At 40.7% G+C, this 17,830-nt stretch overlaps 2 protein-coding genes across 2 annotated transcripts; both read left to right on the top strand.

Annotated features, from left to right (window-relative positions):
- The first annotated feature begins 1,395 nt into the window (after nt 1-1,395).
- Nucleotides 1,396-3,488, top strand: atp5mj (ATP synthase membrane subunit j). Its single transcript, XM_026318773.1, has 4 exons — nt 1,396-1,529; nt 2,354-2,477; nt 2,846-2,866; nt 3,354-3,488. The coding sequence occupies exons 2-4, from the start codon at nt 2,354-2,356 to the stop codon at nt 3,365-3,367; spliced, it is 159 nt and encodes a 52-aa protein (XP_026174558.1). The 5' UTR covers nt 1,396-1,529; the 3' UTR covers nt 3,368-3,488.
- A 1,386-nt stretch (nt 3,489-4,874) lies between these two features.
- gareml (GRB2 associated, regulator of MAPK1-like) lies at nt 4,875-16,615 on the top strand. Its single transcript, XM_026319517.1, has 7 exons — nt 4,875-5,289; nt 8,234-8,374; nt 11,992-12,122; nt 12,285-12,450; nt 12,788-13,638; nt 14,804-14,973; nt 15,638-16,615. Exons 1-7 carry the CDS (start codon nt 5,178-5,180, stop codon nt 16,236-16,238), a joined length of 2,172 nt encoding a protein of 723 aa, XP_026175302.1. The 5' UTR covers nt 4,875-5,177; the 3' UTR covers nt 16,239-16,615.
- Nucleotides 16,616-17,830: the final 1,215 nt, after the last annotated feature.

Below are 17,830 nucleotides of genomic sequence, written 5' to 3'. Positions count from 1 at the left end.
GTCCCACCCATGCTCAGTGGCACCACAAATAGGTTCTCATACAAACTAAGTAACCTTTGGCTAAAAGGTAATCAGAACCTCACTAGCTCACTGTTTTTGAAAAAGAAGAGCCTTGTGAGTGACATTTCAGGAAACAAAAACACAAAATATATCTCCATCTTTTTTTCTTCTGTTTCTTTTATTTCATTGAAAAAACAACACTTGGAAAAAACCTCTGGGTTGGAGAATTACAATAATGCACAGTTTCAGTTACTTTTTAGAAGACATTCCAGCACATGACTCTCCAGTATACAGTACTTAATATTTTTCTGAGGAAGCTGCAGATTCATAATAATCTATTATGTTATTTGTTTCACCTGAAGAGAAACAGAATGTAACACAATGCCAGTTTTACCCTTGAGGTCAGTGCCAGTGTTTTATTTGTTGTTGCACTATGGTGAGCAGCCTGAGCTAGTGGACAGTCTGTGTGCTATGTAGCAGCTGCACACTCACCTCAAATTCTCACCTCTGCCATGGCAGCACTGGATATATCAAAGAAGAACACAATACATGATAGTTGGTTTATTGCTCTGGAAAGTCTGCAATTGTGTAACACAGCATATCAGGTTAATAGCAGGCAAAGTGCACTGCCTTAACAGTATGTGAGTGAAACTGACAGTAAGGAAGAGGGATTTTCACATTAAAAAGGTTACTGTAGTTTATTTTCATTTGGTTTAGCGAATGCATATTGTAAAAGCACAAATTAAAGGAAATCAGCATGACAGTTACCAAACTCCTTCTGGCATATCAATTTTGTTTTTCACAATTTTGACTTATAGAGATTGAGATCGAGAGAGATTTTTCAGAGACAATTCACTGTTTATCTACAGACATGTAGCTAATATGGCTCACTAGAGGTCCAACAAAATGAAACCCAGAAACACCTTTTGGCCAGTTGTTGGCCAGCCCACACAAAATATTCAGTTTTCTGAAAGCTGATCAATCCAGCCAAATTTGGACATCGCTCTGGCCTGAAGGTATTTATGGGAACCAATGTTTTGAAGCATATGTTGGCTATGCCCTGTATTTATTAATGGAAACCTTCTTGAGAATTGCCAAAATTATCTTCATACCCATGTTTCTTCTTTTGGTGCCAGTTAGAATTGTAGTTTTAACTACAGAATGCAATTAACCCATAGTGTTTTAATGTTATGCAGCACTTACAGTATCTACTGACAGTACTAGATATATTAATCTTATATCTGTGAAAAATTAAAACAATGGTGTGCTTGTTGTACAGAAGCAAACAATTCCTTTGTGTCAATTTTCACATAAAACCAAGATGAGTCCAGTGAGAAAACATGACCTCGTTTCTCATTTATGAAAGAATCAGAGCTGCAGAACTAGATTCGTCCATTTGGTGGCGCTGCACACCGGAACATACTGGACGTACTACACTGCTCAGAGTAGAAGAAGCTTTCCTCCACGACTTTGACGTTTCGAAGCAGCGACTGTCTTGACCTTCTAACCACAGTGTGACAAACGCCAAGGTAATGTAGGAGTTTATAATTATTTATCCAGGTGCGTTTAATGATAACAGAAAAGGAGTTTTTGTCCCACGACAGCTAATTAAATTAAACTATAATCTCTATCATTCCTGTGTGTGTGCGCTACTTCTGCAGCAGTACTTAGCTAAATAGTTAGCAACCCGTTAAAGCTAGTAGCATTGCTTCTGCTCATTCAGTCGTTCATTGGTTAGTGAAGGAGTTAGCTGCACAACTTGAATATCAACAGCATGTTTGCTGGTAAATCGTCCATCATTCCCTTTTCTTCGTGTACCCGATGTGCATTAATTTAATGCTAAGACTGATTTGGTTGTAATGCTAACAGTAACATTAGCATTAGCCACCTAGCTTCAGTTAAGGTTAGTTATTGGACGCATCAATGTAAACACCATGGGCTGGTAACTATAAAGATCATTAATTGGAATGGTGCCATTTTACCAATTCTTGGAGTCACTCTTTCTTAAAGTCAAACGTAGGCCAGACCCAGCTAAGAGTCCAGGTAGCGTTAGCATACTTAGCATAGCAAACAAGCTACATAACATTGTCACAGAATAGGAACCGGTCTCTAAAGCGCAGCGTTACTTTCAGTCAAAGTTAGTGCAGCCTAAGATGTTAAATCCATGACGCTATCTGTCAGGTAAGTTTAGAAGCAGTCATTAGAGAAGTTGTCCAATTGTGAATAAAGTTTGTGTACTCTACTCCTAAAGATTTGTTTCTCATGTTCTAGTCTTTACTGAAATGAACAAGGTTGAGTTATTATACAAATATTTAAGGCCTGTTTTTGAGACTATCCTGTTGCTTTCTCTCAGATGGCTGGACGCCTGTTTACAAATTGGTGGGCCAAGATGGGACCTTATTACACTAAGGCATACCCAGAGATATTTGTTGGTCTTGGGATCATGGAATTCTTGTACTATAAACTTTCATATGGAGGTGAGTTTAATGATTTATACAGTGTGTCAAAAAGCAGGAGGACTCCATAATACAGAATAAACTATAATACGCTGATCACTATTGATAAGCAATGATTCTTTGCATTTCTTTGTGCTGGGTGAATCTGAGTACTTTGTAAACTTGACTAACAACTACAGCACAACAAAGGCAACTGTGTGTCTGTATAACATATTGTAATACAAAAATACTGAAGTTGGAAATGAAAATACCTGGCTTTCACTGTGCTAAATAAATACCATGATCTGTCAATGTTTTCTTAGTGCTGGATAGGGCATAGACTTTGTAGTGCAGTGTCTCAATTGTATGGACTAATGTGATTAATATAATGTCTATTTTTTTTATTTCAGGCAAGAAGGCTGTGAAAAACAGTAAGTAGCCTATGTAATTACGTAAAAAACACTGAAAATATCAGTTATTAGAATTTACCCTAGATTTAAATGGGATAATTAGAGCATAGATTATCAGTAGCATCGGTAGACTGTTTTGCCCACAATCGACCGTATGTTGCACGTCATGTACGTAGTGTACAAGTCATCAGAATTAAAAACAGTAATGTTAGTGGTTAGGTGAGCCATCTGTGATTACCGTCTATCTCCTGGGATTTCTGCAGGCAGATTTTTTTTTTGTTTGTTTGTTTTTTAAGAAAAAATGTTGCAGCAGTAAACATGAACTATTATGCAGCAAGAAAAGTCAAGTCAAAGAGCAATGTCAGATGTTGCGCATATGTTTTCCTCTAGATGTCACTGAGAGATGGCCAATCCAGCTATTACAGGGAGATTTTTTTTTTTCTGGAAGAAATTCACTAACTTGTCCATGATTTAATCTGAGCATTTAAACTTGTCCTTTCTTTTGCAGAGCCCTCCCATTGACTTCTCCACCAGGCTGCTGACCACCCCTCCACTTTCTGTTAAATAATGCCCCAGTTGTTAGTCCAGCTTCATATTGGATTTTTTGTTAATATGGAAAAAATAAAGTTGCTGTCCAACATTATGGTCATTTTATTAATACATTTTAGTAAGAATTCCTTATGTTAATTTACACAGCCAACACATCCTGCACTACCTTCATAGTCATGCCTATACAAGTTGTTCAATAAAGACCTTTAGACTGAACTCAAAAAATTTCTGAATTCCAGTTTTGTGTCTTGGTAGATCTAATGGGCAACATTCAATAACTAAATAGCCACTCTATACATATCACTTGTTAAAGCTCTTTGATTGGTTCAGTCCAGATTTTTTTAGTCCTTTGTATTTCAGCATTTGCCATATTTTGCTGTGAGAGAAAAACTGAAAATTGAGTGCTAATTAATAACCACAGAATTGGTGTGAGTTTACATTTAATTAGAAAAAACCACAGCACTGCCATATTTAGTGCTCGTTGGTGTGGTTGGTTCATTCTAGGAAGTAAAACATCACTAATTTAAGCAGGATAACCAATAACCTGCACTGACACAACCCTTCTTGATATTGTGAGTAGTGCTATAAATATACAGGGAAGCCTTTAATATCAGTGCTATAATTTGTTCGAACTGCTCGCTGGGTAAACTGAGTTATGGCAAAGTACTGTAGCATCACAAATCAATAGCAAATTAATCGTTTATGTTTACAGTTTGGTTCACTGAACTGAGAGTTAGAGTCCTGCCTGGGACCAGAGGTTTAGTGCTGGATGAGGAAAAACTGATTCCACTCCAACATCAGAACTGTTTACATGTGCAGCTGGTGGTAAGGCCAATGTGTAAAGGTGTAAGTTTTTTTAAATATACCCGATGGGTATATTGGATTGTGAGGAATATTTGACAGTGGTTTGAAATCAACCTAATCTAAAGTATACAAAGTACATCCCCTGCAAAAATGTTTTCATGGATAAATAGGATTTTAAAAATATAACCTTGTGTAATTTACCAAATATGATTACATTTTCACAATTAAAAACACTCATTATACAAAGATGGAGAGAGTTTAACAGTTCTCAGGGATTGTGGCATACTATTTGTTTGTGGGATAAAGTAAATAGCAGTAAACGGCTATAATTAGCCTTTTAACACTGTAGGTGGCAAAGGTGGACCCTCAGAATGAAAGGCTATTTTATCTCTCCATAGTCATTTTGTGGTTGTTTCCTTTTGTGGTCACTTTGTATCTCTTTTTGGTGGTTGCATCTCTTTTTTTTTTTTCATTTTTGTGGCTCTATGGTTGTTTCACATCCCCTTATGGTCCTTTGCATCCTCTAATAGTGAGTGTGAGTTGTGTGTGGTGATTTTTGAAAGTCTTTGTGGTCACTTTCTCTTTTGATTGAGCTCTGACTTTATAACAAGAAACAGCAGTCACTTCCTACTGAGGCATATTGACCATGAGGCACAGGCGCATCTGTGCTTAATGGTTGATTCCATTGTAAAACAACTAAAAGAGTAAGTACTGCTTTGCCACGGTATTTAGCTGACATGCATGTGAGGGGGGTGGTGGACAAACGCTGAGTGACGGAGAGAGAGAGAGAGAGGGCTCGCTCTCCCTCCCACCGCTCGTGCGCACCGACTGTGCCTGCGCTCCGTCTTTCCTACATTCAAACATGGCGAAACTCTTTGCCATTATACCACCACCCTCCTCCTCCTCCGCCTCATCCTTATCACCTCCACCATCATCATCGCCACCACCCTCATCTCCGGAATCGTGATGACCCGGGAGGATGGAGAAGTTGTCGGCGAGCCTGTCGGAGATCACTTGGAGCCCGTTGGCACTGCCGCTGGACGCGGTGGTCAGCAAGTTCCGTCTACCCACTCTGGTCCGTCTGGCCCACGGTAAGAGGCAGTCTCCAACAGGTGCTCCGACCACCAGCACTGATCTGAACAACTTTTAGAGTTGCTGTATTTTGTTTACAACTGTTAGCTAACTTTACTGCTCACCCGACGCTTCACAGCACCAGAGTTATGACAACGACGACGATAATGGTGATAACGTTAACCAGCAATTAATGCGGGAGTCCGCTCAGCAATAAAACTGTCTTTATGGAGGAAACGTGTGTCTCTAAAAGTGACTTTGGGAGTGTACTGACACCGGGACGGGGGGAAATGTGAAGCAATTTGCTCAAGAATCTGTGGAGCATTTTAATAGTGTCAATTTGGCAGTAGAAATACTGCTTCCGGTTAGGCTTTCAAAAATAAAACCTTAACCTTATAATTTTTCAAATAATCTGAGGTGAACTTGCCAACTATTTCAATAATGTAATCATTTAAGTGGCTTTTTAAATATACCTAATATTCCCATGTTTCTGGTTTTGCCAATGTTAGGGGCTGTTGATATTTGTCTGTGCATGAACATTTTCTACTTTTGGACTACATATCAGACAAAATAAGGCATTTAAAGATTCCACTTTGGTTTTTGGACAGGCATTAATATAAACCTAATAAAAGTCAAATAATCAGCAGAAGATAAGTAGATTAACATAACAGTAAAATGCTGCACTAATAGGAAGTTACAGCAGTAATTACAAGGTTGAGTCTTTTAAAAGGAAAATTGTTAAAGTGTTACTTATCTTTTAAAAATAATCTTTGGTGATGGTGTCTCAGAGTTTACTAACTAGTTGGGCACCATAGTCATATAATAATTTGCTGTTATAAGTTTAATGTTTATACTGAATAATGATTAACAGCCTTTAATCCTCTGTGCTGTTTATGAGACTGTATTAAAATGAATTGATCAGATTAAGCAAATTTCTTTTTCATGAAAGATGTGAATCAATGTTGTATCAGTTTTACATGTACTTTACTCTTGTAGCACCACTTTTTAATTTTTGACAGGTTCAACAGAGATGTAGTTCAGACTTGCTCTGGATTAAAGTGGCTTTACCAAGTATGTATTGTCAACTAAAAGACTATGCAGAGAGTATTAAAAATGTGCTTTGATGAATCTCAGGCAAAATCTCAGGCAACACAGCTGTGATTCAACATAACATTAGAAACGCCACTTATTATCTTACAATCTTACAATCAATTGCTAAACTTTTTTTTTTTTTGGAAAATGTGTATTACATCCACGTCTTATAACTGGACCAGTTGTCTGGGCACATGCTGTTATTTTGAAACCAACATCGCATTGTTTCCGTTATTATTTTGGGTAAATTAGGCTATCTTGATGCAACGCCACAATTTATTCTCGGGAGGTGACTTTTCAGGCCAACTCACTGACTTGACTTGCACAAGGGAGTTTATCTAATAACGTTTGTGTTTAGTTTTCTACGTATTTGTCTTATGTTTTGCTGCCAAGACGATTCTCTACTGAACCAGTTTTGGTGTCTTTACTTTGGGAACGGGCGATGGGTGTCATGGCCAAAATTGTTCCAGTCCAGCGAGGGCCGGAAAGCCACAAAGTGTCTGTTGTGCTGCTGAAGTGCTGCTCAATTCTTTTCATATGTAAATGCTGTAATCTGTCCGTGAATGTGGTGAATACTAACGAACAGCGACGAGGAGGAAAACCTCCAACTGTGCTTGGTGGATAAAAGCGCGAGCCCGATCCGTGTCATGGTCCGCGAAAATTACGCACCTTACATATAGAGGCGCGCGTGTGCGTCGTATAGGGAGAGCACCCGTAGGTGTTTATTAACTGCACTGCAGTTATCCCACAGATGCCTGCTTGTTTGCACAGCCAGCCGACCCAGATGGTGGTTAGTTACTTACAGCGGGGCATGATGTAAGGATTTCGTGCAAGCCTTTCTCTGCTTCATACTAACAACAACAAACAACACAGTTTTATCTGTATGGAGAGACTGGCTCAGTGGTATGCGTGTGTGGGGGTGTAATTCAGCGTGATGGGGGCTTTCCTGATACAATATGAATCCTCCAGATTGCATGCTATCAAATTAACCAAAGAATATGCACAATGTTCTTGTTATATATAAAGTGGTAGTTCACACACACACACATCACAAAAAGCTGCATTTTCCAACTTCAACTGGTTGCAATTTTGGTCCAGTGAAAACAAACCAACACATACACGCTCGTCTCAATTTCTAATATCCAAGCCATTGTCTTAGGCTTTTGGTCAAACAGACCTTCATCAGAATTTAGACAATAAATCTGGTTTGTGCTATGGATAGAAACATGTTTCTGATTAAAGTAACATTGCAGTGTGGACTGATTCCACTAATGATAAGTGGGAAAATGTCGGTTTGTAATTTGACATGTTCAGGAGTTTAGTGTTGAGCCTAGAGTGACAATAAGCCTAATGCAAAAAAGAAAAACAGGTCATCTGATGATAATTATAATATCTTCAGCACAGGACAGTTTATATTTCTATGCCCAGTCCCCCATCTGTGTTTGTATTGAGCCATCCATCATTTCCACTTTTAGACTAAAAGGCTTGGGAGTAGTAGCTATCCATCAGCAACACAAACCAAAAGATGTGCATCCATGTGATCTGTGTGTCAGTCTGTGAGTGTGAAATAAATGTGTGTGTGTGTTGTGTGATTGAACTCTACCACTGTGTTATCAGCAGAAATCAATGCTGTTGTGCTGCGTTTAGTGAAAACTGGAGAGCTGTGTGTGTGTTTGTATGGGGGCAGTGTAATAGTAGGTTGCCAGTTGCACAGCAGGGTCCTGATGAGTAGGTTGGGGTGGTGAACTGTCACAGATGGTGGTAATTATGGACAGTGAGTCCTGAATGCATGGGTGTGTGTTTGTCTGTGTGTGTGGGCGTTATCTCTAACCCATATTTGCGCATTGATTTGTGTGTATGTGTGTGTTCCAGGTGAATGTGTGGAGGGTCTGTCAGAGGAGGATGTGGTGCTGTTGCACTCATGTCGTCAGTGGACCACAGTGACAGCCCACAGCTTAGAGGAAGGACACTACGTTATTGGACCCAAGATAGATATCCCTCTGCAATACCAGGGTGAGCATGCGCGTGCACTCACACACACACGCACACACACACTGACACTCAAGCACACAGAAGCACACACAGCTTTTCCGCCATGGCCTCAATACAGAGTCAAAATTTTGTATTTAGCCTTAAAGTACATTTTTTCCCTAAAATGTCAATTTTCTCTTGGAGGGGGAAAAAAAAAAAAAAAAAAAAAAAAATCGGCTACATATTTTTTCCACAAGATCAACATTTTCCTCTTGTTCTATATTTAGTGGGAAATTTATGCCTTTAGATGGGCAGGCAAACATAAACAACAGACAAACAGGAATTGTTCTCTAAAACCTTTGTTTGTTTAAAAGTATGACTATAGAGTTATCACTTCTGTCAAATACATTAAAGACAAATCATGTTTTTACTGGTTTTGGGGGTAATTTTATGCCTTTATTAGTGATATAGGGGAGTTGATCGGCCAGCCTCAGACCACCAACCTTTTAACCTGTCATCCTTGATTAAAAGTCCAAGCCACAAGGGATGCTATGAAAATATATATTAAAAAGCTAAGATTAGTTCAATAGTTTGTTCTGTCATTTTTCATTAATGCCAAACAAGGCATTAATGCCTAAGGTTTTTTTGTTTGCTGACAATTTATGGTAAACATGATTCACTGAGAAAATAATCTGCCCAAGCAGCATGACTGAGGACGCTCAGCTCATAACGTCCTTTCACCATGGAAGCACCATGGATGCCCACAACCGGTAACTATTAACTACATCAAACTCAGAGAGAGACTTTCTGCACTGGGGGCCAACCCTAATGATCAATTGATCATTAGGGTTAATTGATTGATCAATCAATTAAGATATCACAAACTCAGGACGTGCAGCCAAACACATGTTCACAGACTGTATTTTAAATGCTGCAATGACCCCATCCCATTCATCCAAGTTTTGTTTACACTGATCACAGACTATACCAACATATAGCATCTATTGCGTTACAGTTAGGTTAGTTGTCTTTTCACACACTCTCTCGCAGTATCATGTGTATTCTGTATCAGGTTGTTGCACCTCTTCTTTGAAGCTAACAGCTGAAAGAGGATGAGGATGTTAACCCAGAGTTGCTTTTGTGCATTAAGCTACATGGATCACAGACATAATACAAGGAAAATGTTAAATATCACAAGAAGGAGGGGAAAACTCTTGTTTGCTCAGACACTGTGATCTTCACCATGTCTTAAAATACTCTTATAAAATTAAATCAGGCTATATCACTAAAGCCTAGTGTACAGTCATATCCTTGTACACACACTGACTCACTGTAGACCACATTCACACAACCGCGGCTTATCTTCCGTGCTCTCCCTGACCATTGACGTGTTGTCTTCCTGCTGAATGAGTCTAGTCACTATGACCTCACCGGAGACCATCCAGTCACATTCACTGTGTAACTGGATCTTAATGTCTACTCTCCATTGCTTCCTCCATTGATGGAAGACTGATGTCACCTCACACCACTGCCGCCTCTCAGGCTCTTATTCGGAAGAATGAAAAACATTTGGGAGGGACTGGATATGTTGAGATCATTGTCATTTCAGAGATTTCAGCATTTCACATCAGAACCATGTGACTACTTCCAATATTCATGATTAGCAGTAAGATGTAAACAGCTCCAACAATCAAACCCAAGAACTCAAACAGAAGTTATGAAAAATGAATACATTTACATGTAACAGAGAATTAAATAGGTGCTGGATCAGTCAGTCTTACACAGGCTGTCTTAGTTCCTAAAGTATTTGAAGGACTAGACCATTAGTGTCACCAGGGTTGTTTTAGGGCTGTTCCAGAGACTAGAAGTAAAAGAGAAAAGTGTCTTGAACACATTTTTTCCTTTCAATCCACCGGTTTTCAGTCTTTGAAAAAGGTTGACATGTATTGTGTCTAGTCAATTAGTGATGCTCAGGGAAGGGACTTTTTTAGGATAAAGTAACTGGAAGCCAAGCAACTGTCCTGGACAAGTATGTTGCTGGACCATGTAGAATAACATCATTTCAGTGTTGTCTCTTGTTTAGTTTAGTAGAGAAATGTCACATTTTGGTAAACATTAAGAAGCCAGCCAACAAAGGTATTTTAAAAGTATGCATACTTTAAGGGCTGACATTTAGTCTCTTTAACTATCACAGGTGAGTTGTTGTTGAATCAGAGACCAAAGGCAGTGATGAGCTAATGTCTGTGTGATGACTTCATACAGGAAGTCTAAATAAGCTTAGGCAGAGAGCAATATAGGTTCTCCCTAGGGATGGACAACAGGATGCTCCCTCCTCCTTATCCTCTCTCTCTGTCTGTATCCTCCTCTTTCCATCAGTGAGAGGCGAGGATGACTGAAGTGTAGAGGACAGAAAAGCTGAATGATCCCTTGTCATGAATGGTTTTCAGGAAAGCAAGTGGCGCCACAGCCATTCTTGTAATGTGACAGGCAAATGCTTATTTGTAGGGACTTAGGAGCCTCTGTTTTCATTTCCTTCTCACAGAGTAATAGTAGTGTTTTAGTCTGGTGTGACATCTCAGTAACATTTGTAGCTCATAGCCAAGTAAGCTTCTTATAAGAATTTCCTTAATGGAGCTGGAGTTTCATTTCAAACCCCTCCCCAATCCTTCACTCTTTTAGGGAATGGGCTTGGTGGGGTGTGTTGTAAAGTAGCACTTGTTTTGATTGTTTGGTGTGTGGAAGCTCCTTATTCTGGGGGCTCCGTTTGAATTGGACATGGAGGGAATGAGGGGAGAGAGAAGGAGGGAGATAGGATGATGGTGGAGTTTGGTATTCTGCGCTGCCTCCCAGACAAAAAAACTTTCTCATGTCTCGTTCCCTCACACACAAAAAGACTGACTCTGTGAGAAAAAGGAAGACCCTTCGAGGGTTATTGTAGTTCAATGCAATCCGATAAAATGGTAAACAACAATAAAGGATGACGTGAGGGCTTAATATAAAGTGCTTCTAACGAGGCTGATTAGGAGGCTATTGTGCATTCTTTTACAAAATCTTAATGTGGCATGAACCAAAAACACTGACAGTTTAAAGAAGACAAACAGTCAGCAAACACACTGGAGTACATGAGTATGAAAGATTTACAGAGGGAGGAGGGGATAAGCAAGGAAAAGAAAGGGTGAAAGAGAGAGAGAAAGATGTGTGTGAGTGTCTCCATGGTGATGTGTCTCTGCTCAGCGTGAGAATGGGGGTCCTTTATTGGTTGTCATGCCAACCCCGTCGGCTGTAGATTGGCCGAGAGCTGGTGCCAGGTCATAGGTCATGGAGGTGTCTTTGTATTCTTCTCATACAAACAGTATCTACTGCCGATGAGTGTGTGTGTGTCAAGGAATACTGCAGGAGTAAAAAAAACAAAAAAAAAAAACTTTTTCTTAGCCTTTTTTTCTCTTTTCTGTTCTCTTCTTCCCATTCTTGTCTTCTCCTGTCTCCTCCCACATCTTACCCTTTTCTCCCTCCTTCCTTCCTCTTTCCTCTGGGCTCTCTCCACCTTATTCTTCTTCCATTTTTTCCTTCACTTCCCTCGCCAATTTGCTACGTCTTCCATTTATCATCCCTTCTCCTTTGCCCTCATCACTCACATGCTCTTTCCATCCGGATTGCAGGCAAGTTCAAGTTGCTGGATGAAGATCGGGACGTCAGGGACCCAGTCCAGTATTTCTCCAGTGTGGAGGAAGTTGCTGGAGCCTTCCCTGACCGGGTCTTTGTAATGGAAATGATCACTTTTAGTGTCAAGGTTAGGATTTTGTCAATCCTCATATAAAATATTACCAGCTCTGCTTTGCTTTACCGAATCTTTACAAGGTTGGTAATGTTGTAGCATTGTTATGGATTGTTTATAGTTTTTGAGTTATATGGGCCTATAGTCTTACAGTACCCATCCATGTATGCGCTGCAGGTAGTCTCAGGTGAGTTCAGTGAGGACAGTGAGCCCTACAGCTTCACTCTGCAGGCTGGAGATGAGCTGTCTCTCATGGGGAAGGCGGAGCTTCTCTGTGCCACACCCTCAAAGGAAAAGACAGGACTTAGTGCGCTCCTAAGACGCCTGGGAAAGACTCCTAGAAGTAAGTAGGGCCAAACTTACTATGGTTCTGTGTTTTACAGAGTCACATACATTGAAAGATTAAGGGAAAGGGAATCATAACAGTGCATCATAGCAACCCTGAATAGAATGAGATTACATTCATCTCTGAAGAAAGATCTGTAGTGTTGATTTTTTAATTTATATAGATGTTTTTAATTTGTAGCCAGTTGGTTCAATTCAGACCCCTCTAAAACTAGGACTGGTCAATTTCAAGAATAAAGCTTTTTAATATATGTAGATCAAATTTCAAGATACTGTCATTCAATAGCATAATTCTTGCAGGCTACTAACCCACCTTCTTGTCTTGGCCTCCACAGGTAAAATGCCCTGCCTGGTCTGTATGAACCATCGCACCAATCAGAGTGTCAGCTTGCCCTTTGGCTGCCGTGGACGCTTTTGCACACGCTCCCCTCTGGAGCAAGGTATGCTGGGAGGGGAGCACACGGTACGCAGTATCATTGAGAGGGTTCGTCTTCCTGTCAATGTGTCTGTGCCTTCACGGCCACCTCGAAACCCCTATGACCGCCATGCAGTGCGAGAGGGGCACCGCTACAAACTGCTAAACATCGTCAGCAAGACAGTGGTGCTCTGTATGGTACTCCGCCGGCAGGAAGTCTCCCCTTCCCACTTCCTGCTGTTGCGTTGCATGCCCCGATTTAATGTGGCTGAGGCCTCCGTGCACACAGCAGCACTGGAGAACCTTCTACTGCGCCATGCATTCGACCCAGACGCCTATTCTCGTGCTGTTAGAGAAACCCGACCTGAGCTGGAGTGTATGACAGAAGAGTGCGTGAGCCCGCGGCGCTCTCGCATGTGTGTGTCAGGTCAGGACTCATTGGCACCAGCATTGCAGTGTCTCTCAATGTGCGGGTATGGGGGTGGGGTTTCGGACAGCCTATCACAGCGCTGCAGGGACTCTCTTGGTGAAAGGCTGGGGGAAGGACCAGGTGAGGAGAGGGAGTATGTGACTCCTGAATGGACTGAAGCTGAAATGAGGACCAGTGAGGAAATCCCTTATGAGGAACTCTGGACCAATCAGAATGCAGAGGGCTTGGGAAAGGAGCCAAACCTCATCTCCTTCCATTCGTCTTCCTCATTGGATGGTTCTCTTGGTACCATGGTGACAAGAGTGTCTACCCCGCCACCTGTACCTCCAAAATCTGATGCTGTGAGTTTCAGGCTTCACCCCCTTCCTTCATTTCATCCCTCTGTCTCTTATGCTTCTTATCTGTCCAAGGCAACATCCGGTTGTTAAAAGTCAGGATGCCTGGCTTGAATTATTCATACAATACAGCTTTTAAACCTCACTGACCACATACAGACACACACTCACAAGCACACACAGATTTCCTGGAAAGGTTGCCATACACTGGCAGCCCATATGCTCACAGCACATGAATACATTTGTCATCTCTAAGGATGCAGGCACGTTTTACAGTCTTGTATAGTGGCATACAATTATTCAGCAAATGGTACAGAGCTATAGTATAGCACTAGTGAAGACTTCAGTCTTAAGAAGGACTAAATTATTATTCATTTTATGATAAAAGTGTTTGAATAATTTCAGATCATTAGAAAAAAACAAATGCTATCACAGTACTTTTATTTTTTAGAGTTTTGGTCATTGTAATTGCTGTGTATCAGCACTACACTTCCTAAAAATCACTTCAAACAGGCTAGGTAATAATGACTGACCGTGGAGAGGACAGTCTCAGCATTGTCAAAGCTAGGCTCGTCATGTTCAGCATAAGGCTTTTATATTGCTCTGTAACATGACAAGCCCTGGTTTATATGAAGCCATCGAAAAAGACATAAAAATTGCGTGTCAGGTTCACATCACATTAGGCTCACATTGTATGTTAGAGTACTGTATGTGGCTGCTTTGTAAGAGGAACATTATCACGCTTGTTTTGTTTAACTTTTTTCATTCAAAGCGATGGCAGCTAGCAGCAGTACAGAGAAGGTGTGTGGGTGTTGATGTCTGCTATGCAGCTGGATTATACCCTGTCACACAGCGTTCTTCATTCCCTGATATTTAGCCTGCCAAGACACACTCTGAGCATGTGCATGTGTGTGTGCGAAGAGTTTGCTACTGTGTGTAAGAGAGTTTGTTTGAGGTGTAAAGGTCACCAAGTTTGACATTTACCAAGCACAACAGACGTGCCAACAGACATACATAACCCTCCCCACACACACACACACACACACACACACACACACACACACACACACACACACACACACACACGAAATTCTTCTGAGAAGTCAAGTTTTAGGAGTTAACTTTTTTTTGCTGTGGTAGCTTTCATTTGTGTGTGTGTGTGTGTCTGTAGGTGAGAGAGGAGTGTCGCTATTTGATCGCCCCCCCAGTCCCTCCTCGCTGCTCTAAAGGAGGCTCCATCTCCAGTCCGGCCTCCAGCCCGCCTGTTCCTCCTCGCTTTCCCAAAACCTCCACCTCCCCGAGACCCAACCTCTCCTTCTATTCCTCTGGACTTCAGGACAGGTACAATATGAATTTGCATTGTTACTCAAAGCATGCAGCAAATCAGCCATTATATTATCAATAAATAATTATCCTGTTTGTTTGGGATTAATAGTATAATTACTGAAAGGAAGGGCAGCCTTTTCTGGCTTTGATAGCGCTTTACTTTGGATATGCTTTACGGCACAAACTGTTTGTGTTTCCAGGTGGCAGATGGAAGGGAATAAGTATAGATAAGAACTTCCTCTTGCAATAGGAAACACATAGGAGTAGCTCCTTAATGTAGTTTTAATAATGAGAAATTCATGGAATTTGAGTTGCTACAGAGATGTTAGAAGCTACCACTGTATAACAGGTTAGTACATGACTGACCATAGGAAATTGATGTTTTCTGATAACTATATGCAGCATTCTCTACTATGATTCTGTATTACTTGAGCTGCCAGCTTGATTTAGGTTTTTCTCTGAAGGTTTAGTTAGTTTTGGCTCTTAAATACAAGTAGGTCGTTAGTTTTACTGTTAAGCTACTACTGATTTGGTCAAGGGGGCAAAAAGATAACTAGAATTGTAATCACTCATCCCCTCCCTTCACACAAATATGTATTATTTTAGTTTTTTTACACTGTTATATTGTCATGCTAACTCACTGTGGAAACTAACATCACTTTCTCCTGCTCCGGCCCAGCTGCTCACCCTCTCCAGATGCTTCCCTCTACTGCTACCCATGCTCTTGGGCAGACTGCCCTGCTCCTAACCCTGCCAGTCCTGAGCCAGTCCCTCCAATCCCAGCAGAGAACACAGCCAATCCTCAGCCAGCACAGGCCACCTGGGTAGAGCCCTGGGTGGATTCTTTCACCCCCTCCGGACTGCGGCTCAAGCCGCAACCTCAACAGAGTCGATTCGCTCCATTTGGGGCGTTGAACCCTTTCAACCGGCAGTCCCCCTGCCCCTCGCCTGAGCCTGCTGCCAATCCCACTACAGATTTTTCCAGAGGTGCAGAGGGTGGTGGGACATCCACAGGGATCACTGAGGGGTTATCCCCACCTCCTGATCCCTCCTGGCGGCCTCCTGCTGACCTGTCTGCACTGTCACTGGAGGAAGTGTCAGCATGTCTGCGGTTTATTGGCCTATCAGAGGCAGTGGTAGCTGTTTTCCAGAGGGAGCGTATTGATGGCATCCTGCTGGTGCAGCTAACAGAGGACATCTTGTCACATGACTTCCACTTGAGCCGACTCCATGTCACCAAGATCACACAGTTCATACAGGGCTGGAGGCCCAAAATCTAACATACACAATGTCCTGATATTGTGCCTCCTGGCTAATGAGCCTTCCTTAATGTGCCTTTTGCCATTGTGACCAACTGGTTGCTGAGCCCCACTGACTGAAGCTGAGACTTTGCTGAAGGAAACCACACCACCCTGTGGTCAAACAGTAGAACTGACACTACTGGCTCACATGTCAAGAATCTCTGACACACTGTCTAAATCACAGACTGGGACTAGTTTACTAACAAATGGCTACAGCAAAGTGCTACACAATGAAAGTGCCCTATTTCAATTAGTCTTTGGGAAGATAGTCAATCACAATACATCATCATGCTACAAGACAGCATAAAGGTTTAAACAACACATGCATCTGTGTAGCCTTCATGCTGTTTTGCTAACATGTCTCCATTTATGTAAAAATATAATTCGACAAATGAACAAAACTACAGCAGAGTTTATATGCTTCACAATTCACACCACCATAATGAAGTGAGTTTTTTCAATATACATGTGAGTATTGAGGGATTCATAGCCTCTATGCTTGACCAGTAGGAAATGTAACAACAGAGATAACACTATATCTGTCCCCTGCACAAATCTTGCACAACCTTCTTTATCTGTGTCACTGAGATTCAGTGGCATGTAAGTGGCATTAACATGGACGTCAGGTTTTCTTATGAAATAAGAAATAGCTTGATGTTTCGGGCTAAGTAAAAAAAAAAAAAACAGAAATACAGAAAGTCTGCAAATCAGAAATCTTAGCATCCAATAAATAATTACTTAGTGAATTTCTGCTACTGATCAATGATTCATCAAACCATCTCCGAATATACAATATTCTGTATCAAGGCCATTTTGTGCTTTGGGGCAGTGACATTTTTATTAACATTCCCTTTTAGGGTAACACAAGTTGTCCTTCCATTGAGATACACATATGTGTTGCAGTGCTGTAAAAGAATTTTTAACTGCCTCAGAAATAGAGTTCTCAAAATGTACCTCTGATCACTTGTTCAGATATGCTTTATTTTAAATTAGCCATGCACAATAAAAAATAAAATCACACTTTGTATTATGTTCATATAGCCATTTTTACTTCTATAATATGCACCACAAGACAAACTGCCTTAAAGAAGCTGGTCCAGTATTAACAAACATAAATGCCCGGTAAGGTCCACAGCCCCAGACAATACAATTCCATTATAAAGTATAATATAGATGTTAAAGCAACTGCTGCAATTGTCCCGTTACTGAATAATAATTATAAAAAATAAGCTTTTTAAAGTTCACTTTCTAAACTAAGTTGAAGGAAATTATAATGGACATTTTTTTGGACATTTTATTAATCAAAAAACACAAGTGGTTAAATAAATAATGAAAGCTATAATTTTAATTGAAATTGTAGATCTTTTATTCTGCGTTCGTATAGGATTACCTCAAAATCCTGCTCATAATCAGGACTCAAAATAGCTGGTTCTAGATGAATCAAAGACATCAACAGAAAGACCTTCAGGTATTCATTCTCTATGAATTCTACATATACTGTATGTCCTACTTAATTAGGGGTATGAACTCTACCTCCACATAGATAGTGATGATGGTAAGGTCATATAGCC

This window comes from Mastacembelus armatus, chromosome 24 (genome assembly GCF_900324485.2).
Source record: "Mastacembelus armatus chromosome 24, fMasArm1.2, whole genome shotgun sequence".
NCBI classification, from domain to species: domain Eukaryota; kingdom Metazoa; phylum Chordata; class Actinopteri; order Synbranchiformes; family Mastacembelidae; genus Mastacembelus; species Mastacembelus armatus.
The sequence above is the reverse complement of the archived record's forward strand: the minus strand, read 5'-3'. Positions and strand labels throughout refer to the sequence as shown.